Source organism: Ranitomeya imitator, chromosome 1, assembly GCF_032444005.1.
Source record: "Ranitomeya imitator isolate aRanImi1 chromosome 1, aRanImi1.pri, whole genome shotgun sequence".
Taxonomy (NCBI): Eukaryota; Metazoa; Chordata; class Amphibia; order Anura; family Dendrobatidae; genus Ranitomeya; species Ranitomeya imitator.
Window position 1 is genome coordinate 217,771,266 of NC_091282.1, and position 22,735 is coordinate 217,794,000.

General features: G+C 43.4%; 1 protein-coding gene across 3 annotated transcripts in view; it reads left to right on the forward strand.

Annotated features, from left to right (window-relative positions):
* Nucleotides 1-22,735, forward strand: part of SLC12A2 (solute carrier family 12 member 2) — a 135,711-nt gene that overhangs the window by 87,786 nt on the left and 25,190 nt on the right. For all 3 annotated transcript variants that reach the window (XM_069753964.1, XM_069753983.1, XM_069753974.1), the window contains 9 exons: nucleotides 2,344-2,451; nucleotides 3,596-3,719; nucleotides 4,565-4,666; nucleotides 5,457-5,612; nucleotides 6,941-7,040; nucleotides 7,532-7,643; nucleotides 8,335-8,475; nucleotides 10,301-10,407; nucleotides 15,605-15,684. In XM_069753964.1, the coding sequence (XP_069610065.1) occupies nucleotides 2,344-2,451; nucleotides 3,596-3,719; nucleotides 4,565-4,666; nucleotides 5,457-5,612; nucleotides 6,941-7,040; nucleotides 7,532-7,643; nucleotides 8,335-8,475; nucleotides 10,301-10,407; nucleotides 15,605-15,684 (1,030 nt within the window). The remainder of the gene's footprint in view (nucleotides 1-2,343; nucleotides 2,452-3,595; nucleotides 3,720-4,564; nucleotides 4,667-5,456; nucleotides 5,613-6,940; nucleotides 7,041-7,531; nucleotides 7,644-8,334; nucleotides 8,476-10,300; nucleotides 10,408-15,604; nucleotides 15,685-22,735) is intronic.

The following is a 22,735-nucleotide window of genomic DNA, read 5'->3' on the forward strand; positions in this document are numbered from 1 at the left end:
GCTTACTTCCCGCATGGGGCTGTGCCCACGTTGCGGGAAGTAAGCGGATAATGTGCGGGTGGTACCCGGGGTGGAGGAGAGGAGACTCTCCTCCAGGCCCTGGGAACCATATTTGGGGTTAAAAAATAAAAAATCTGGTTATACTCACCCTCTGATGTCCGGAGCTCCTGGGCGCTGCACGCGGCTGTCCGGTCAGAGTTGCTGTGCGACCAGGACCTGCAGTGACGTCGCGGTCACATGACCGTGACGTCACGAAGGGTCCTTCTCGCACAGCATCTCTGGAACCGGACCGCCGGGTGCAGCGCCGAGGGATCGGGACGTCAGAGGGTGAGTATAACCAATTTTTATTATTTTTAACATTACTATTGATGCTGCATATTGCTGCATATGCAGCATCAATAGTATAGGCGGAAACCCGCAGCGGAAAACGCGGAACAAACCGCGATAAATCTGCAGGGAGAACCGCAGTTGTTTTGCCCTGCAGATTTATCAAATCCGCTGCGGGAGAACCCGCAGGGACCCGACGCAAGGTGTGAACATAGCCTAATATGCTAAACAGGGTCTAAATGCTGTTTGCTTTCAGATTACCCCTACATTTACAGATAAAATGGTTCTGGATAGGACTGGTTCTCTTTAATCAGATTTGAGAGAACAATATCCCAAGACTCCTACTCCTGCATTAAAGGGAACCTGTCAGCAGAATTGTGCACAGTAACCTACAGACAGTGTCAGGTCAGCGCCGTTACACTGATTAAAGGGATACTTTGGTTGATAAAATCCATCTTGTGGTTGTTGTTTAATCTTTGTTTGCAGTTTTCATTTAATGAGATTCTCATGCTCTGGGGCGCCCTGTGGGGTCTTCATGTGGTGCTCTGCTTACATATTCATCTGTATGGGCTTATGACAGGTCACTGATCCTTCAATGACTTGGCCCCTATTTTAAATACTGCACACAATAGTGTTTGGCTTTGAAAAAAAAAAAAATTACCTAAAGCAAAATGGTGCCTGCTGCACAGTAGCATCTGTCACTCACCAATAGATGCTGCTATGTCTTGCTGGAGCCAATTTTTTTTTTTTGCTCCAACAAAATGGCGTCTGCGCATGCACAGTAGCATCTATCGCTTGCCAGCAGGTGCTACTGCACATCCGCCACCATCTTGCAGCAGCCACAATTTTTTTTCCTCCAACGAAATGCCGGCTTGTGCTGTCGGCGCCATTTTGTTGGATAAAAAAGCAAACCAATTGTCTCCAGCAAGATGGGTGGCAGCACATGCGTAATAGCATCTATTGGAAAGCGATAGATGCCACTACGCCGCCGAAGCCATTTTGTTAGAGGTAAAAAATGTTTTCCAGTGCCAGCAATATTATATTCAGTATGTAAAAAGGGGGCAAGTCACTGAGGGATCAGTGAGCTGTCATAAGCCATACAGATGACTATGTAAGCAGAGCACCACATAAAGACCCTCCACAGGCCGCCCCGAAGCACAAGAATCTCATGAACTGAAAACTACAAATAAAGATTAAACAACAAACAAAAGATGGATTTCATCAATCAAGGTATCATTGTAATCAGTATAACAGTGCCAACCTGACACTGTCTGTAGGTTACTGTGCACAATCCTGATTTGCGTTAATGTTTTTAGCTGTTAGGCTGTATTCACATTTCCCTGTTTTCTGGTCCGCATACATACCACAATCCCTGGAGCGACCAAGGTCTCCTAAGCAAAACAAACAGCCATATGTATGCATATGAGATTGTTCGTTCACAGTCTGGCAATTGCATTTTTTTTTCTTGGAACAAAACCTGTGAAGACGTGAATTCTACCTGAGGGCTCGTTCGGGTGAACGTATTTCATGTCCATGTGCTGCTGTCTGTATGCAAAATGCATATCATACCGACCGCACAATAACCAGCATCAATGAGTTAGTGCACATGAATATTTTTACATATACATCAATTGATATGCGGATATAAAAATGGACTTATGGATGGGCATACAGATGACCATACGGATGAAAAAGCAAAATTTTTCAGCACGTCGGATTTCCAATGGTAGATCCTTTGTATTTTGGGGATAAGCCATCAGATGAGTTTGGCAGCGACTGTCTCATAGAGAACAGAGGAGCGCTCGACTGTGTCCCTGTACATGGCGAACCCGGGAGAGGTGGCTGCTGACCATCCGATATCTATCGTGTTCTTTCAGAATCACTTGTCCTATCAAATGTAATCCAGCATGAGTATATTATTAAATTGCTCTATAAATGTCATTTGTATCGGACGTCTGATCGTTTGCCCGATCCTATGTATGTGATTTATGAATGCATTATGCCCTCCCTTTATAGGTGATGAGCATGGTGTCTGGATTTGCTCCACTTATTACCGCAGGAATATTCTCTGCCACGCTTTCATCAGCCCTTGCCTCATTAGTCAGTGCACCAAAAGTTTTCCAGGTGAGATCTTTCTTCTGCAGGCACGGTGATACTATCAGTTTAATCTGTGAGGCACCCCCAGGTTTACGGTAGTGATACGACCAGTTTAATCTGTGAGACGGACCTCGTTGATGAGGCACCCCCAGGTTTACGGTAGTGATACCATCAGTTTAATCTGTGAGGCGCGGACCTCGTTGATGATGCATCCCCAGGTTTACGGTAGTGATACCATCAGTTTAATCTGTGAGGCGCGGACCTCGTTGATGAGGCACCCCCAGGTTTACGGTAGTGATACCATCAGTTTAATCTGTGAGGCGGACCTCGTTAATGATGCACCCCCAGGTTTACGGTAGTGATGAGGCGCGGACCTCGTTGATGAGGCACCCCCAGGTTTACGGTAGTGATACAATCAGTTGAATCTGTGAGGCGCGGTCCTCGTTGATGAGGCACCCCCAGGTTTATGGTAGTGATACTATCAGTTTAATCTGTGAGGCGGACCTCGTTGATGAGGCACCCCCAGGTTTACGGTAGTGATACGATCAGTTGAATCTGTGAGGCGCGGACCTCGTTGATGAGGCACCCCCAGATTTATGGTAGTGATACGATCAGTTGAATCTGTGAGGCGCGGACCTCGTTGATGAGGCACCCCCAGGTTTATGGTAGTGATACTAGCAGTTTAATCTGTGGGGCGGACCTCGTTGATGAGGCACCCCCAGGTTTGTGTGATACAGAAATGATTCCATTCTGTACAGGCCTTTCACTGTTGCATCCGTCTTTGGTTTAGCGACAGACTCCTTTTTATGCTTTTTTTTTATTTTTTTTAATTTTTTTATAAATGTTCTTCTGTGTCTGAAAGTTTTTGGAGAAACTGTGTTCATTTTTGAAAAGGCCTGTGTTGCAATCAAATTCTTGTTTTCCTCCCTGCATGTAGTCTCGGCACTATGTAGGGGCCACTTCAGTGTTGTATATGACATGAATAGACTGCTCACATGAGGGCCCAATAAGGCTCGGTGCCAGCTCTTGTCAGAGCAGGATGTAGCCGGCTGACTTCCCCTTACGTTTTTATATACGGTATATTTGCCCTGGATGGTTGCTCAGATTGTGTGCTTTGTTTGTACCTGCAGATTTTCCATCTTCCTAAAAATAATCTTTATTTTCTCCCAAGGCCCTATGCAAGGACAATATTTATCCAGGTCTTCAGATGTTTGCTAAAGGATACGGCAAAAACAACGAGCCTCTTCGAGGATATCTGCTCACTTTCTTAATTGCATTGGGATTCATATTAATTGGTTGGTGTGTTTTTTGTTCGTTCTTTTGGGGGTTTGGGGTAGGTTTTTATCAAGATCCTAATCTGTGTATTAAGCAAAATGATTGCTTTTGTTTGACACCCCATGTAATGATGTCAGTGCTCCAAATGGCGACTGAAATGGTGGCAAATATGACCAAAGATATTATCAGACTCCCATATTTTGTGTAAAAGCTGCAGCCGGTCATTCATTCAGTTCACCGTGTAGAGTAATTGTTGCCATCTTCAATTCACAAACCAGTATAGGTGTGTGTTCACACAGCGTGGTTTTTTTTTTTTAAGCATTTTTTTCCTCCTCAAAAATGCAGTATGTTGGCAGTTAAAACGCTGAAAGAATTGACGTGCTGCAGTTTATGGAAAAAAAAAATCTCTGCAGCCAAAAAGAGCCAGTAAAAGAAATGCACTGTATGATTTAAGACTTTAAAAATGTTATCTTTTATGATGCTAATGTAAAATGATGCATTTATCCACACAGAAAAAAAAAAAGCAACAAAAACATTGCTCGAACAAGACCTAAATAGGTCAGGCCAGGTCTAATGCAATTGGAAGAAAATAAGATTGGTTTCCAAACTCATGATTTCCATTTTTCCCTATTTCTTGGAGTCCTGATTGATTTTTAGATCTTTTTTTTTTTGTACAGTTTAGTTTAGTGGAAATGCAAGACTGTACGTGTCTGAATGAGGGCTAAATACAGAGCAGGTTGCATGGCATTTAGTGTAGCTGGTCTGCTGTGAGGCTTCAGTAGTGGAGGACCCCTCTGGAGCTGCGATTACTGTAGGAATAATATTACATCTACGTTATTAAGTGTATGTGTTCTTTCTTTTTCAGCTGAACTGAATGTGATTGCTCCCATCATTTCCAACTTCTTTCTGGCATCATATGCCTTAATAAACTTCTCAGTGTTTCACGCTTCACTTGCAAAGTCTCCGGGTAAGACTCCCTCATACGTATAAATATATACAGATGTGTGTGAAAAATAGGTGGGCGCATTTTATCGCATGTTTTGTGATCCACACATAATACATGGAGGGAAAACGGCAAATATAGGGTTCTGTGAAAAAATAAGAAAATCATCTGTCAGACAAAAAACAAAATACGGTAGGTTGTGTATGTGTAATACATGGACCCACCAAAAGGGTAATAATTGGTCGATAAACACAATAATAACGCAAAAAGGGCTAAAGAAAAGGGGCTCAAAAGGGGGCAGGCAAACGGGCCACATGATACAAAGAATGAGGTTTAAACAATGACACAATAACTATACTGGTCTATTATATAGTTAAGATTTGTTTATAATCTATTTATTATCCTTTTGGTGTGTCCATGTGTTTTTATATACACAACCTCTTAATTATTATTATAATTTATTGTTATTTTGTCCATAATTGATCTACAAAGAATACATTCAAGGGAACTTGGCATGTAAAAAATTGCTGTTAATCTGCAGGCTAATACCATTCTGAAGCTGCCCAGTCCCAGCACTGAAAGCCCCGCTGGTGGGAGGTAATGAAGTTGATTTCCTCCTGGCAGCAGGGCTCTCAGTGCTGGTGCAAGACCGCTTAAAAATGCAGATTACCCCTATATCAGCATGTTAATAGTGTTTTGTTTTTGTTTTTTTGTTTTTAAATAGGACAGGTTCCTTCTAAGATGCATTTACGGTACTTTTGTGTCCTTTTATATAAGCAATTTGATGGATGCCTTTTCTTCTGTTTGTTGGCAGGTTGGCGTCCAGCCTTCAGATACTACAACATGTGGGTGTCCCTTCTCGGAGCGCTCCTTTGCTGTGGAGTTATGTTTGTCATTAACTGGCAGGCTGCTCTTTTAACATATGTCATAGTGATTGGGTTGTATATATACGTAACCTACAAGAAGCCTGGTAAGTTACTCTACTTTTACAGCTGTAGCCGTAATATGAAATGTAAGGGAATTGTGTACTCCAGAAGGGAGACAGTTGTTAGCCATTGTACTGCAGGTAGAAGAGTTCCCTATAGGTGGCACTAGAGACAGTTTCCTTCTTTCTGGAGAGGATCTAATTTGCATACTTGTTCCCAGGAGCTTTGCCTGTAAGACTTCCAGTACGAGTTGGATTTCTGCAAAGAAAGCCTGTTCTCCCCCCTCAGAACGGCATAAAAGAAATACTCTTCGGAATGTAGTATATTCTGAGCAATGGCAGCTTTATATGCGGCGACATATAATCCAGCTCTCCTCTTGCCTCAGAGCACACCGTTCACATTAACCTCTGTGTTGGCTTTAAGCACAGTAGAATGATGGAAAATGTTGTCCTTTCATTGGGCACAATGGCATTGCAATGGTTCCCCTCCCACAGATGGAATTGAGGCGGGCTGTGAATAGTGGCAGTGCACATTCCCCCTAAGCTTTGGGAAGAAGCATTTCTGTGGGTGGATTAGTTAGGATCTCATTTCTAATGGGCCAAACTATGCCGCGGTTTTATCTCCAAGGTCACAGTGGTCCGTGCTGATCTGTGAAATGATTTGTAGAGAATCCCACCCATGTGCTCTATTCATCTGTGGAAACTGTGTGATCTTATCATGCCCTGCATGTAATCTGGGCATTACAGAATAGTGCAGATAGTTGGGGACATGCGCTGTGATATCTAGGCTTTTGGCTTGGCAGACTGTGTGCTCGGTATATGTACATGGTAAGAAAATCATGCAGCTTGTGCCTGGTAACAAACGTCTTTGTAATGAGGGGAAGGCAGCAGTACATGTCCTAATTGAACACATGGCAAGCATCCTTCCAGCCCTGCAGAATATCACATTGAAGTGTGGTTTACAGGAAGCGCCGTTAATTCCTCTTCTGTTCCTGACTGGATCATTCCTGCAATGTGTTCTTATTCAGTAGGGAAAATAAATTCTAGATGGACCGTCATGAAATAAAATGTCGCAGGCTAGGAAAGTGCTGTTACCATGCGAACCCTGACCATTCAGTGCTTATCCCGATCTTATATTGCCTTCGAAATGTGACAAATCAGGCAGAAAGTTTACTTATTCTTTAAAGAGCTCCGTTTTTGACCATTGTGTGAGAGCCTTCCGTGTTTTCTTCCGGAAGAATTTTTCCTGTGTCCTGCCCCTGAATTAGGCAGTGTTAAGAAATGTTATTCGCACGAATTACCAAATAGAGCTTTATCAATCATTGAGCTTTTTTTATTATTTTATATAATAACCTGAAGTTGCATTCTTCTAGATGTAAATTGGGGGTCTTCAACGCAAGCCTTGACCTATCTGAATGCACTGCAGCACACCATTCGGCTGGCGGGTGTAGAAGACCATGTGAAGAACTTCAGGTAATTTTACAGGATAATCCTGCTCATAGTTGTTTATGGAGCAGATTATCTTACATTCAGCATTAACACCCTTCATTTTTGCTGTCCTTGTCATAACCATCCATGACCATGAGATGTCCCATCAGGTAATTGTGAGCTACTTTAATTCCTTGCCCCAAAGGTTTTTGATGCCCATTTATACAATAACTGCTATATGTTGTAGTAGTATATCCACCCCAGGACCAGCATAGTACACTAGAACACCCTGCTGATCTACACATAAAGCAGCAAGAAAATGGTTGATAAATTACAATAGTGATGAGGCACTATACACACTTATTTAGGTTATCTATGTATACGTTCTGGGGGTCCAGAATTGTACACCTAGTAGACTTCTTATGAAGTTTGAACCAGTATCTTTACTTTTGTCTCCTTCCAGCATATTGCAGGTATAGTAGTCACTAAGTCACAATTAATTTTCTTGTATGTATTTTCTCCCCTTTTTATAACAGGCCTCAGTGTCTTGTCTTAACTGGTGCCCCAAATGCACGGCCAGCTCTCCTTCACTTAGTGCACGCCTTTACCAAAAACGTTGGCTTGATGATCTGTGGTCATGTACACATGGTAAGCCTTTTAAATAAAAAAATATATATATTTATATTTACACCAATACTGCAGATGGATGAGAATGAACGCCAAGGGTTCCACATACCAGTATACTGTGGAATTGATCCTCTCACAAACTGGCTCACCGCTATAAAAGAAGCTAAACTTCCCACCAGGATTTGCCTATTGCTGCAGTGTGCTCCATTAGAAATGATGACCTCATGAGCACTAGTGACCTGACCGCTGAGACCACTGATCGGCTGCAAGGTCAGGTGACTGGTTCTAGGAACATCATCACGCCTGGCCCAATAGGAACTATCAGGACGGCAGTGCTAGGGTATGAGGCAGATTCCAGAGACTTTTAATATTTTTTTTTATTTTTTACGTTTGTAAGGATAGTTTCCCATTGGTATGCATTGTTAAAAGAAGTCTTTCCAAGCTTAACCCCTTTTAAATCTTGTTGTTTTTTTTTTTTATTTTGTGCAAGCTTGTTGTAGAGACTGAATTACAATGTCACAGCATCTGTCTGGTTGTGGAGAGCATTGGGTACCATTTGCATGGTGGCGCAAGGACTCAACAACTTGGGCGGGTACAGCCCTACTTGTTAAGGGATGCTTGATCAAAGCTACTGGGACCTCAAATCTTACGTGGCTTAGGCGACTTACAGTTTCCTTGCAAATTATAACCTTGCTGTATAACCTTTGTCTAGGGACCTCGAAGACAAGCTATGAAAGAGCTGCTTACAGACCAGGCTAGATATCAGAGATGGCTGATAAAGAACAAAACCAAAGCCTTCTACTCCCCAGTACATGCAGAAGACTTGCGGGACGGAGCACAGTACCTTATGCAGGTGAAATCTTTATTCATATGTTTTATGGCAAAAAAAAAAATAACCAGCATCTCACTATTATAAATATAAGTGTAAACAGGTGCAATCTGCTGTGACTGCAAAATATGCAAACAAAAGAATACAGCAGCATTCCGCACGTGCTTAGATGTATGCAGACCATGAATGCATGAAATGTGGACTGCGCTACTGCTATATAGAATATACGTATCAACTGAAGGTACTGATTCATGTGAGCTCACAGCAAGGCCTACCTTTCTTTTATGGAACCATAAACCTAATATTGATCAGACATGCTTCTCCTGGGCTAAAAGCCTACAAATGTAAAGGGCCGGTAGGATCCAGCACTAATTAAACCTAAGGCTGATGCTAGGAGTGCTCGGCCAGAAATGGAGGCAGTCACCACCTCCCATAGTATACGCCAAAAAACAAAGACTGGACCGGCACTTCCCAACAGAGTAAACCAAGTTTCTGTACATATTTTATGGCATGTGTAATGTCAAGTATACAAAAGCCACCCACTATATTCTATTATCTAGTAGTGAAGACATTACAGTTACAGGAGACAGAGTCTTGTAACCAGTCTGTACCTTCACCAAGTCCATTCTAATCTACTATATAATTGTCAAAGGATCACTTCCGTCTTTCTGTCTGTCCTTCTGTCTATCTGTCATGGATATTCATTGGTCGCGGCCTCTGTCTGTCATGGAAATCCAAGTCGCTGATTTGTCTCGCCAGCTGCCTGTCATGGCTGCCGCGACGAATCAGCGACGGCCACAGTCCGATTAGTCCCTCCCTACTCCCCTGCAGTCAGTGCCTGGCGCCCGCTCCATACTCCCCGCAGTCAGTGCCCGCTCCATACTCCAGTCACCGCTCACACAGGGTTAATGCCAGCAGTAACGGACCGCGTTATGCCGCGGGTAACTCACTCCGTTACCGCCGCTATTAACCCTGTGTGACCAAGTTTTTACTATTGATGCTGCCCATGCAGCATCAATAGTAAAAAGATTTAATGTTAAAAATAATAATAATAATAAAAAAAAACCTGCTATTCTCACCTTCCGTAGTCAGACGATGCGCTCGCGCCTGCCGCCAGCTTCCGTTCCCAGAGATGCATTGCGAAATTACCCAGAAGACTTAACGGTCTCGAGAGACCACTAAGTGATCTGGGTAATTTCGCAATACATCCTGGGAACGAAAGATGGCGGCAGCCGCGCACGCATCGCCAGAGGTTCGCTGGATCCCGCCGGGTGAGTATATAGCTATTTTTATTTTAATTATTTTTTTTAACAGGGATATGGTGCCCACACTGCTAAATACTACGTGGGCTGTGTTAGATACCGCGTGGCTGCTATATACTACCTGGCCAGTGTTGGATACTATGTGGGCTGTGTTCTATACTGCGTGGGCTGCGTTATATACTACATGTGTGCTATATACTACGTGGCTGTGTTCTATACTGCGTGCTATATACTACGTGGCCACTGTTAGATACTATGTGGGCTGTGCTATATATTACGTGGCCAGTGTTGCATACTATGTGGGCTGTGTTATATACTGCGTGGCTGCTATATACTGTGTGGGCTGTGTTATATACTACGTGGGCTGTGTTATTTACTGCGTGGCCTATATTAACGCATCAGGTATTCTACAATATGTATGCATATAGCAGCCACATGGTATATACCACAGGCCACGTAGTACTCCAATATACTACGTGGCCTGTGCTATATACTATGTGGCTGCTATATACATACATACATATTCTAGAATACCCGATGCGTTAGAATCAGGCCACCATCTAGTTATATTTATACTTGCTTTTCAGGCTGCAGGTTTGGGAAGAATGAGACCAAATACTCTGGTGGTTGGCTTTAAGAATAATTGGATCCAGTCAGATATGAAAGATGTGGAAACCTACATTAACTTATTACAGTAAGTACGGGGAATATCTGACAAAACGTATGTGTTGAACGGGCTGCTGTTAACACAATGTGAACCCGGACTAAGGTTTAGATCCTGCACTAATTTTTTCTTGAGCGTCCTCTGCAGTCTCTCTGCTTTACCTTTGCTCTGGTTTTCCGGACGCCATGCGTCTCTTAGCATTGCTTCTCTCCACAGCCCCCAGTGCAGCAGAGCCGGGTTTACATTTGTGCTCTTGGCTGTTTCTACTGATAAAACAAACAGAAGAACACTATTTATATGAGACACCATAACACGACCATCAGCTACATGGTTATAGGGGAGCGGTGTGAGAAAATATTTGCTTGCTTTGGATTGCGCTAGAGTTGCACAACGTCCCTGAGCCATTATATATAGCACAATGCTCCACTTTAACCCCTTCACGACATGCGCCGTACTAGTACTGCGCATGTCGTGTCACCCCTTTTGATGTGGGCTTCGGCGGTGAGCCCACATCAAAGTCGTGACATGTCAGCTGTTTTGTACAGCTGACATGTGCGCGCAATAGCGGCGGGTGAAATCGCTATTCACCCTCCGCTATTAACCTGTTAAATGCCACTGTCAAACGCAGACAGCGGCATTTAACCGGCGCTTCCGGCTGGGCGGCCGGAAATGATGTCATCGCCGACCCCCGTCACATGATCGGGGGTCGGCGATGCATCAGGAAGGTAACCATAGAGGTCCTTGAGACCTCTATGGTTACTGATGCCGGCCTGCTGTGAGCGTCCCCCCTGTGGCCGGCGCTCATAGCACTCCTGCATTTCAGCTACATAGCAGCGATCTGATGATCGCTGTTATGTAGCTGAGCCGATCAGGCTATGCCAGCTTCTAGCCTCCCATGGAGGCTATTGAAGCATGGCACAAGTTAAAAAAAAAAAATATATATATGTTTTTAAAAATATGAAAAAAATATAAAAAATATAAAAGTTTAAATCACCCCCCTTTCGCCCCATCCTAAATAAAACAAACAAAAAAAAACCTACACGTATTTGGTATCGCCGTGTTCAGAATCGCCCGATCTATCAATAAAAAAAAAAAAAAAAGCATTAACCTGATCGCTAGACAGCGTAGCGAGAAAAAAATCCGAAACGCCAGAATTATGTTTTTTTGGTCTCCGTGACATTGCATTAAAATGCAATAACGGGTGATCAAAAGAACGTATCTGCACCGAAATGGTATCATAAAAAACGTCAGCTCGGCACGCAAAAAATAAGCCCTCACCCGACCCCAGATCACGAAAAATGGAGACGCTTCGGGTATCGGAAAATGGCACTTTTTTTTTTTGTAAGGAAAGTTTTGAATTTTTTTTCACCACTTGGATAAAAAATAACCTAGACATGTTAGATGTCTAGGAACTCGTAATGACCTAGAGAATCACAATGGCAGGTTAGTTTTACCATTTAATGAACCTAGCAAAAAAGACAAACAAAAAACAAGTGTGGGATTGCACTTTTTTTGCAATTTCACCGCACTTGGAATTTTTTTCCCGTTTTCTAGTAAAAGACATGGTAAAACCAATGGTGTCGTTTAAAAGTACAACTCGTCCCGCAAAAAATAAGCCCTTACATGGCCATATTGATGGAAAAATAAAAAAGTTATGGCTCTGGGAAGGAGGGAAGTGAAAAATGAAAACGCAAAAACGAAAAAGGGCCGCGACTTGAAGGGGTTAATATCCACCTTCGTGTACGTTTTAGTATTTTTTTCTGTAATTGAGTGTAAACATATTTTACACTGGGTTTATTTTTTAGTGATAGGATTTAGCTCTGAAAGAAAGCAAAACATTTAATGCCCTCATGAACCTAAAGTGAGTTTTTCTTGAGTCCATCCTACTAGTCCTGCTTGGCAGGTTCATATTACGCGACCTGCACTCACAGGCGAATTCTGCAAGCGAGCTTCTACCTCGGAGCAAAATCTAGCCTGGAGTGCATCCTTTCAGTGGGTTGTACCCACTACCTCCAGCACTCCAATACACCATTTAGAGACTTGGTTTTGTTTGTTTTTTAATGGAGGGGAGCACCGGTAAGGACATCCCCCAGAAATCACCATTTTGTGTATTTTTTTGTATAGGCGATTACTTGTATTCTTATACAATCCCTTAAAGAGTCACAATCCTGTGGTTTTCAGTGATAGACTCACCGGTCTTGCTGTGTTACAGTGCCAACCTGTGATACAACGAACGGTTGCTTCAGTTAGACACATGAAATTGTTATTGTACAGCTTTTTCTGCACTTGTGTCAGTAATGGTGTAAGAAGGCCTGTTATGGCTCCTGTCAAACCAATCTAATCAGTTTTTATGAAGAGGTAAGCTATAGGCTGGACCACGGTGAGTCATTGGACGTGGTATATCTCGATTTTTCCAAAGCGTTTGATACCGTGCCGCACAAGAGGTTGGTACACAAAATGAGAATGCTTGGTCTGGGGGAAAATGTGTGTAAATGGGTTAGTAACTGGCTTAGTGATAGAAAGCAGAGGGTGGTTATAAATGGTATAGTCTCTAACTGGGTCGCTGTGACCAGTGGGGTACCGCAGGGGTCAGTATTGGGACCTGTTCTCTTCAACATATTCATTAATGATCTGGTAGAAGGTTTACACAGTAAAATATCGATATTTGCAGATGATACAAAACTATGTAAAGCAGTTAATACAAGAGAAGATAGTATTCTGCTACAGATGGATCTGGATAAGTTGGAAACTTGGGCTGAAAGGTGGCAGATGAGGTTTAACAATGATAAATGTAAGGTTATACAGGTCCTTCTCAAAAAATTAGCATATAGTGTTAAATTTCATTATTTACCATAATGTAATGATTACAATTAAACTTTCATATATTATAGATTCATTATCCACCAACTGAAATTTGTCACGTCTTTTATTGTTTTAATACTGATGATTTTGGCATACAACTCCTGATAACCCAAAAAACCTGTCTCAATAAATTAGCATATTTCACCCATCCAATCAAATAAAAGTGTTTTTTAATAACAAACAAAAAAACCATCAAATAATAATGTTCAGTTATGCACTCAATACTTGGTCGGGAATCCTTTGGCAGAAATGACTGCTTCAATGCGGCGTGGCATGGAGGCAATCAGCCTGTGACACTGCTGAGATGTTATGGAGGCCCAGGATGCTTCAATAGCGGCCTTAAGCTCATCCAGAGTGTTGGGTCTTGCGTCTCTCAACTTTCTCTTCACAATATCCCACAGATTCTCTATGGGGTTCAGGTCAGGAGAGTTGGCAGGCCAATTGAGCACGGTAATACCATGGTCAGTAAACCATTTACCAGTGGTTTTGGCACTGTGAGCAGGTGCCAGGTCGTGCTGAAAAATGAAATCTTCATCTCCATAAAGCATTTCAGCCGATGGAAGCATGAAGTGCTCCAAAATCTCCTGATAGCTAGCTGCATTGACCCTGCCCTTGATGAAACACAGTGGACCAACACCAGCAGCTGACATGGCACCCCACACCATCACTGACTGTGGGTACTTGACACTGGACTTCAGGCATTTTGGCATTTCCTTCTCCCCAGTCTTCCTCCAGACTCTGGCACCTTGATTTCCGAATGACATGCAAAATTTGCTTTCATCAGAAAAAAGTACTTGGGACCACTTAGCAACAGTCCAGTGCTGCTTCTCTGTAGCCCATTTCGGCACCTGTAGCCCATTTCCTGCACACGCCTGTGCACGGTGGCTCTGGATGTTTCCACACCAGACTCAGTCCACTGCTTCCTCAGGTTCCCCAAGGTCTGGAATCGGTCCTTCTCCACAATCTTCCTCAGGGTCCGGTCTCCTCTTCTCGTTGTACAGCGTTTTCTGCCACATTGTTTCCTTCCAACAGACTTACCATTGAGGTGCCTTGATACAGCACTCTGGGAACAGCCTATTTGTTGAGAAATTTCTTTCTGGGTCTTACCCTCTTGCTTGAGGGTGTCAATGATGGCCTTCTTGACATCTGTCAGGTCGCTAGTCTTACCCATGATGGGGGTTTTGAGTAATGAACCAGGCAGGGAGTTTATAAAAGCCTCAGGTATCTTTTGCATGTGTTTAGAGTTAATTAGTTGATTCAGAAGATTAGGGTAATAGGTCATTTAGAGAACCTTTTCTTGATATGCTAATTTATTGAGACAGGTTTTTTGGGTTATCAGGAGTTGTATGCCAAAATCATCAGTATTAAAACAATAAAAGACGTGACAAATTTCAGTTGGTGGATAATGAATCTATAATATATGAAAGTTTAATTGTAATCATTACATTATGGTAAATAATGAAATTTAACACTATATGCTAATTTTTTGAGAAGGACCTGTACACATGGGAAGAAGGAATCAATGTCACCATTACACACTGAATGGGAAACCACTGGGTAAATCTGACAGTGAGAAGGACTTGGGGATCCTAGTTAATGATAAACTTACCTGGAGCAGCCAGTGCCAGGCAGCAGCTGCCAAGGCAAACAGGATCATGGGGTGCATTAAAAGAGGTCTGGATACACATGATGAGAGCATTATACTGCCTCTGTACAAATCCCTAGTTAGACCGCACATGGAGTACTGTGTCCAGTTTTGGGCACCGGTGCTCAGGAAGGATATAATGGAACTAGAGAGAGTACAAAGGAGGGCAACAAAATTAATAAAGGGGATGGGAGAACTACAATACCCAGATAGATTAGCGAAATTAGGATTATTTAGTCTAGAAAAAAGACGACTGAGGGGCGATCTAATAACCATGTATAAGTATATAAGGGGACAATACAAATATCTCGCTGAGGATCTGTTTATACCAAGGAAGGTGACGGGCACAAGGGGGCATTCTTTGCGTCTGGAGGAGAGAAGGTTTTTCCACCAACATAGAAGAGGATTCTTTACTGTTGGGGCAGTGAGAATCTGGAATTGCTTGCCTGAGGAGGTGGTGATGGCGAACTCAGTCGGGGGGTTCAAGAGAGGCCTGGATGTCTTCCTGGAGCAGAACAATATTGTATCATACAATTAGGTTCTGTAGAAGGACGTAGATCTGGGGATTTATTATGATGGAATATAGGCTGAACTGGATGGACAAATGTCTTTTTTCGGCCTTACTAACTATGTTACTATGTTACTATGGTAACATTAGAAGGCACATTGTATGTACTGTACATGCTTTAATTTTTTTTTTTTGCCCTTTCTTTACCCTAGTGATGCTTTTGACTTCCAATATGGCGTAGTTGTGATTCGTATGAGAGAAGGCCTAGATATTTCACATCTTCAAGGCCAAGGTAACTATGCCTAGTATGCTGTAATCCGTGTATAAAGTAGAAGTAGCAGAATGTAAGTCAAGGCACTATGCTGTTAATAGCTCCGTATATGTGATTAAAGCTGAGGCACTGGCATCAGTCACCCCTTAGATTATAGTTGTCACCATTTAAAGGGGTTGTCACATGATGCTGCTTGCTTGGGGATGGTCCACTTCTAGTCTAAACTGTGTGCTACCCAATGCTGCAAGCAGAGCTGTGGTGTCTGCAGCATCGGCGGAGAGCAGGGCCGCTGAATCCATCCCTATGATCCAGCCAGCTTCAGAGCAACGCTTACAGGCTGTTGGAAAGAGCTTGGAAGCGCCACACGCCTTGCCAAGCAGATCAGCCACTTCTGATGGCCTGCTTCGATGGCAGTAAACCTAAGCACCGGGCGGCACGGTGGCACAGTGGTTAGCACTGCAGCCTTGCAGCGCTGGGGTCCTGGGTTCAAACCCCACCAAGGACAACATCTGCTAAGAGTTTGTATGTTCTCCCCGTGTTTGCGTGGGTTTCCTCCGGGTTCTCCGGTTTCCTACCACACTCCAAAGACATACTGATAGGGAATTTAGATTGTGAGCCCCAACGGGGACAGTGATGATAATGTGTGCAACCTGTAAAGCGCTGCGGAATATGTTAGTGCAGCGCCCCAGAGATCTGGTCGTTGCAGTATGGCGCTCTGCCGCTAAGGGGAGCAGCGGTACGTCTGATGGCACTAAGGAGTTCTCCTGACCAGGTATCACCAGAACGCATTACACTTCACACTCCGGCTACTAGGGGGAGAAAAAGGCTTTATTTATTGGGCCACTCCTCACACTGGTAAAACTAGGGGCTGGGGAGGAAGTTAGTCAGAAGCTGACTGGGTTGGAACCAGGCAACATCCCGTGGCAGGGGGTGTTGCAGGGAGAAGGCACAGGGGGGTCCCTGTCAGGCGTGGGAACCTGGCAGGTGCCTAGCGAACAGAACACCCTGCGGCGGTATCCAGGAGAGAGACACGAAGGGAAGGATATTGTGGAACAGTGTAAACGAGATCAGCTCAAAGGAGAGCCAGTAAGAGTCGTGCCGAGAGAGGAAGGCAACATCTTACTGAGGCGCGTAGTCGGTGACCGGAACACCGTAAGAGTAACTGACTTCAGGCCTTACTTCAAATTCCGCTGGACAGTTAATCATAGGTTGGCTGTCTACCTTCTACACCTACAAAGACATGGGGGGCAACATTGGGGGAGGGGCGTCTCTAGGGTCCCGGAAGACCTCCAAGCCTTCCCGTCAAACGGGGTGGCGTCCTAGCCATAACATATCTATGGGACGTTAGAAACTAGTAACATCTGGAACCAAAGAACGAGAGAGAAAGAAAGCTGTAGAGAACGAACGAGAGCAGCAGTTGTGAGGACTATTCCGAATGCTCAGCAGGGTAGGACTACAACACACAGGCACTATTGGTAGGCAACGATTTCCATCTGCGAAGGAAACTCTGGATGTCCCCATCGGACCGGCCGGTCTCTGATAGCCCGGTTGAACGTGCTCTGGACTAAGGATATTGAAGCCTTCAGTAAAGAGACTGCAACCCTGTGTCCTCGTTATTGCCTGCACCTCACACCATCACCATCTACCTTACTGGGAAGCCCTGGGGACATACTTCACCTGTGGGAAGGTATACCATCCATAAGTGTCCAGAAACGATCTACAGGAGATTAGGATATGGGTTCTGGTATCTTTTGTTTAAACAGCTGTCCAGAAGCCCGATTGCCATATGCTCTGTTACATCAGATGCAAGTATTTTGGGAAGTTTATTGAAATAATTTTCTGTAATAACTTGTAGGATAATTCGTAGTTGAGAAATAAGAACAGTAAAACAGATGTCATCCCTATTAAAGTTGCTTGGGAAAACCATGGTCTTGGCTTGCACTTATCACTCAGTGTAAAATACTGAGGATGTCTCGTAGCAGGAACAATTCCCCCCCCCCCCCCCCCGAATATCAGGCAGTATTTCTGACATGCTCCTATGGCTGCTGGAAAGTTCTTAATAAACTAACGAGTACACAAAAAAACCTTTCCCCTAACTTCAATGTCACGACCTGTAAAGACATGAATATAATAAGGATGCCAGAGCAAAGTGTGACAGGGCATGCTATCATAGAAGGGGTTTTACCCTCACCCCAATTTCCTACCAGGCGTTGTGTGGCGGAGACTGCGGGCAGCAGAGCTGAGAGGTCCTCGTTCTATGGCCAATGTGAAGTGGGTTGACAATAACTTTGCTGACTGATGGCACAAACTGTAAATTTTGCCTTCTCTCTTTCATGAGCAGTGAGGATTTTTAGACAATGGATGGAATGTATGACGTAGCATGGATATGCATCCACCCTTTCACTGCCACATCTGCTTGTTCTAAGCATTCATGTGTTGAGGCTTCGGCCGTCTTACTTGTTTATATGAAATTCTCATCCTCTAGTTCTTTCTGACATCAGGTAGGTATGTTAGAAGATGTTTAAAGGTAGCCTGTTAGCAGGTTTATTAGACCTCAGAGTAGCATCACCGCACAGTAAAGTAATGATGATTACCTCCATACCATTACATTCATTAGTGCCTTATAATTCATCTTCAAATTCTTATACTAATGCGTGTGAAAGTGTGTAGGGGCTTGGTCCTAACTCACAGCTCTCCGGTGTTTTTCTCCTCCTGGCACCGGCTTCTAGCCAGTTACGGACAGGTCACTGTTCCCTGTGACCAGTTACCCCATCCGGCATCTCATGGAGGCGTTTTCATTGCGGGGATGGCACATACGCAGAAGGGGTAGTCGGTCTCTTCAGGGCATTAATGCACATGTGCCACACCCAGAATGGCTGAGCCTGTGCAAAATGTTGGCCTGGGAAGCAGGACACTGGGAAGAGTGACCTGTCAATGACTGGTAGGAGGCCACAGCACCAGGAGAAGAGAGGCTGAAGGCGCCCGAGAGCTGTCAGTGCAGGCCAAGCCCCTGTACTTACAAGATCACTTGCATAAGAATTTGCCAATGAATTACAAGATAAGAGTCGTGGATTCCTAATATAAAGACATGGAAGTAAATCATCATTACAGGAACTTTACTGTGATGATGTTGCTTTAGGGTCTAAAAACCTGCTCATAGGTTCCCTTTAAACACTCATACCAAGTGTATCACTATTATATATCCTATATGTCTTGCATATTTATTGTTAACCCCTTAACGACCGCCAATACGCCTTTTAACAGTGGCAATTAAGGGTACTTATTCCTCAACGCCACTTCTTATCAGCGCTGAGAAATAAGTGTATAGTGCGCCCCCCCCAGGGTCAGAAAATCTCCGGGGAACATGATTCGTGTTGGTTTTTACCGTCCCCTGCCATGTTATTCACTGAATAATGGTGATCACAAAAAACAAAAAAAAATCAGGTTTTCCATTCATTTCTCTCTCTGATGAGAACTAGCATACCAGAGGAAAGCGAAATGGGGTCCCCAGAGCCCTCTGCCATCTTCGGAACCTCCTCCACCGTCCCCAGCCCCCTCCACATCATCTTCCTGGAAGGAAATGGCCGAGATCTGCTGACCGGTACCCGGCAAGAATAAGAGATTTTTCCTATTGGGTCATTTTGATCTCTGTGATAGACCCAGTTATCAGTGTTCAAAATTAAAAAAAAATTGAAAATTCACAACCCCCCCCCCCTTGTCACTCCCTTAGTTAGGTAAAAGTAATAAAAAATATATATATTTTTTATTTCTTCCATTATTTGCAGTTAGTGTTGGGGTTAGAGCTGGAGTTAGGGTTTTGTTAGGGTTATTGTTGTGTTGGGGTTAGGGTTGTGGTTAAGTTTGGGGTTGTTTTGGGTTTAGGGCTGTTTTAGGAGTGGAGTTAGAATTGGGGGTTTCCACTATTTAGAGTTAGTGTTTTATTCCGGTTGTTGGGGTGGAGTTGTGGTTGGGTTTAGGGTTGGAGTTAGGATTGGAGGGTTTCCACTATTTATGCACATCAGGAGGTTTCCAAACACGACATGGTGCCAGCCATCGATTCCAGACAATTTTGCCTTCAAAAAGTCAAATGGTGCTTCCTCCCTTCTGAGCCCACATATGGGGTATTGGTGTACAGGAGAAATTGCACAAACATTTTCTCCTGATACCATTGTGAAAATAAAAAAGTTTGGTTCCAAAGTAATTTTTTTGTGAAAATAGTTAAGTTCACTTTTTACCTTCCACATTGCGTTAGTTCTCGTGAAGCACTTGAAGAGTTAATAAACTTCTTGAATTTTTTTTTGCGCACCTTGAGGGGTGCAGTTTTTAGAATGGTGTCACTTTTGAGGATTTAAAGATTGGCAAAGAAAAAGTTACATGCAATTAAAATGTGTGCAAAAAGTTTCTAATATCAATTAGACCCCTGTAAACATTAGACTAATGTAGCTTGAACCTCCCATTTTGGCAGCAGCCGCTGACAGTTGCATGTATGTGGGGTCCGCCCAACGTTTCCCCGACAGATGATGTCGGGGGAATGAGGCATCTGGGCTTTCTGATTTCCGTCGGAGGTAAGTGGCTGCCGGAGAGAAGTCTGGCAGCAGCTCGCTCCTAGGGAACACTAGATGGGCAACGAGTGTGCGGCCTACAGCTTCTGCTATGTATGACGCTTAGTAGCTCGCTATGAATTCGCTGGCAGTTCTAGCAATCATTACACAGCCCACTGCCTTTGGATCGCCAGTATAGCAGATTAGCCAACAGGTTTTTGGACACTACATTGGCAGAGACACTTTACTTGTATTTCTGTGCATTTGTATTATTTAAAAAGCTTAATTCTCTAGGGTTTGGTTCACAAGGGAAAACTACAACGCTGAGATTAGTGGGGATAAAAAAAAGAGAATAGATTATCCTGTAATGTGTGACAACATGATGTGAACAGGGACATGTTCACATGGGAAGTTGTAGTCTTGAATCCTTTTATAACTTTTTCTTTATCCTATTCCAAAACTAAATTGTGAATTCAGATTAGGGTTGTCACTCAGGTTTTTGGTGACTTGTGAATTTTTTTTTGTATACAAGACACTGGTAGTTGCGTGTGTTGTGGAGTCTGGACAAGCGGCTATTTAAGCTGTAGATTGGTTTAAGGATAAACCATCCGTATACATTTATAGTTCTTTGTGGCATTTTCCTTTTTCTTCCTGGCAAATGGGTCTCCGCTGGGAATTCTTTCCGAGCAGCTGCATCAGTGACCTATTTATAGATGAATGGAATACCACAGGAAAGGCTCGTTTCCGCCTTCAATAGCTATTGTGTGTTTTTAAAAAAAAAAAAACTGCAATCACTGTTTTATGGTTATAATATCATGTAAGGTTTTCTCTATCACTATCATTCTATCATTGTCTGATCTGGACTGGGGCTGCTTTTCCAAGAAAATCACTATTAATGGCTCATTAATTATTCTGCTCCCTATTTGTTATTGTGAGCTACCGTAAATGTGGGATTACATGTTTCTAGAATACTCTTATTATTTTTTTTTAATTGTCATATTGTTTTGCTGCCCCCATTGTGAAGAAATGTCTAAGAAGTTTTGTCTTGAATCCTGCAGACTTGAAGGGGTTATAAATGACTTACCGTAGTTTTTTTTCCCCTGTTACTGGCAAATAGTTGCTGGCAACCGGTCTGTTCTGCCCTACAATGATCTTTCCCAGCCCAGGTAGCGACCTCACATCCATAGAGCTGTCCTTTCTCTTCTACTGTCAACGAGGTGTCACTGCCGACATAATGGTGATTGACAACTTGCTCTCCCCATTTAGGCAGCAAGGAGACAGCTGCCAATCATGATGTTGGCCCTGACACACCACCAACACAGCAGAGTGGAGGTAAAGGAACTGCTCTGTCGATGAGATGTTACAGGAAGCTTTAGAATTGTCCACAGGAGCGATCAGTAACTGATCTGAGCTGGTAGAGATTGTCCCAGGAAAGAAGAGGCACGTAGTTAGCAACTACCTGCCAATAAGTTCTTAGCCCCATAGGGTAAAAAAAAACATTAGTCACGAATAACGCCTTTTTAAGGCTCCTTTCACACATCAGGTTTTTGTCGTCGGGCACAATCCTGCGAATTTTGAAAAAAACAGGTCTGGCAAAAGTTGCTGCCGGATCCGTTTTTTTTTTTTTTTCATAGACTTGTATTGCGCCGGATTGCGCCTGATGGCCTCACGTTTCATCCTTTTTTTGCCAGATCCGTCCAAAATTAGTTTTCCGGCAGCCGGAGAAAACGTACAGAGGAACGTTTTTTTCTGTCTGGCAACAAACCTCACAGCGACTGATCCGGTGAAGAACAGATGAAACGTGAGGTGAAATCATGCATTTTACATTCTGGAAAATCTCTCTCCTCTCCTCGGAACAGGAAGTCCAAACTCTATCCCCAGGTTAGAAAAATAAAAGTATCCAGCAAAAAAAAAAAAAAAAAAAAAAAGGATCTGTCTCTCCAGTTTTTCACAATTTGCAACTGATCAGTTTTTTTCAAAATTAGCCGAATTGTGTCTGACGGCTGAAAACTGATGTGTGAAACTGGCTATTACATTCTTAATGCCTTGGGTTACCGCTCTGTCAACAAAGCACATGCTTATGGCAATAAACTTTCCATAGACCGCTTTATAGGCTACAGTAAAGTAGTTTCTTACTTACTAGTTTTGTTTTTGAGGGAAGGGGAATAACTTGCCATAATTCTCTGTAACCTTGATTATAATGTGAAATAAATCATCCACAGACAGATACTTTCTAGTTAGGCTAGGTTCACATTGCGTTACAGGGATCCGTTACTAAGCGGTACTGACGCTATGGAACGGATCAGTTAACGCACCCATTGCCATCCATAATCGTAACGCATCTGAACGCATGTCAAAATCAGCATGCATTAGTGATGATGCGTTATTTTGTGGCGCACCATTGAACGCGGTCTACCGCGTTTTCGGGTACATTAGGTCTAACACACAGCGAACGGACACGTTCACTGTGCATAGACCTCCATTGCTAATGCATGCTGACGAAATGGTACCATGCGTTACCGACTCGTAGA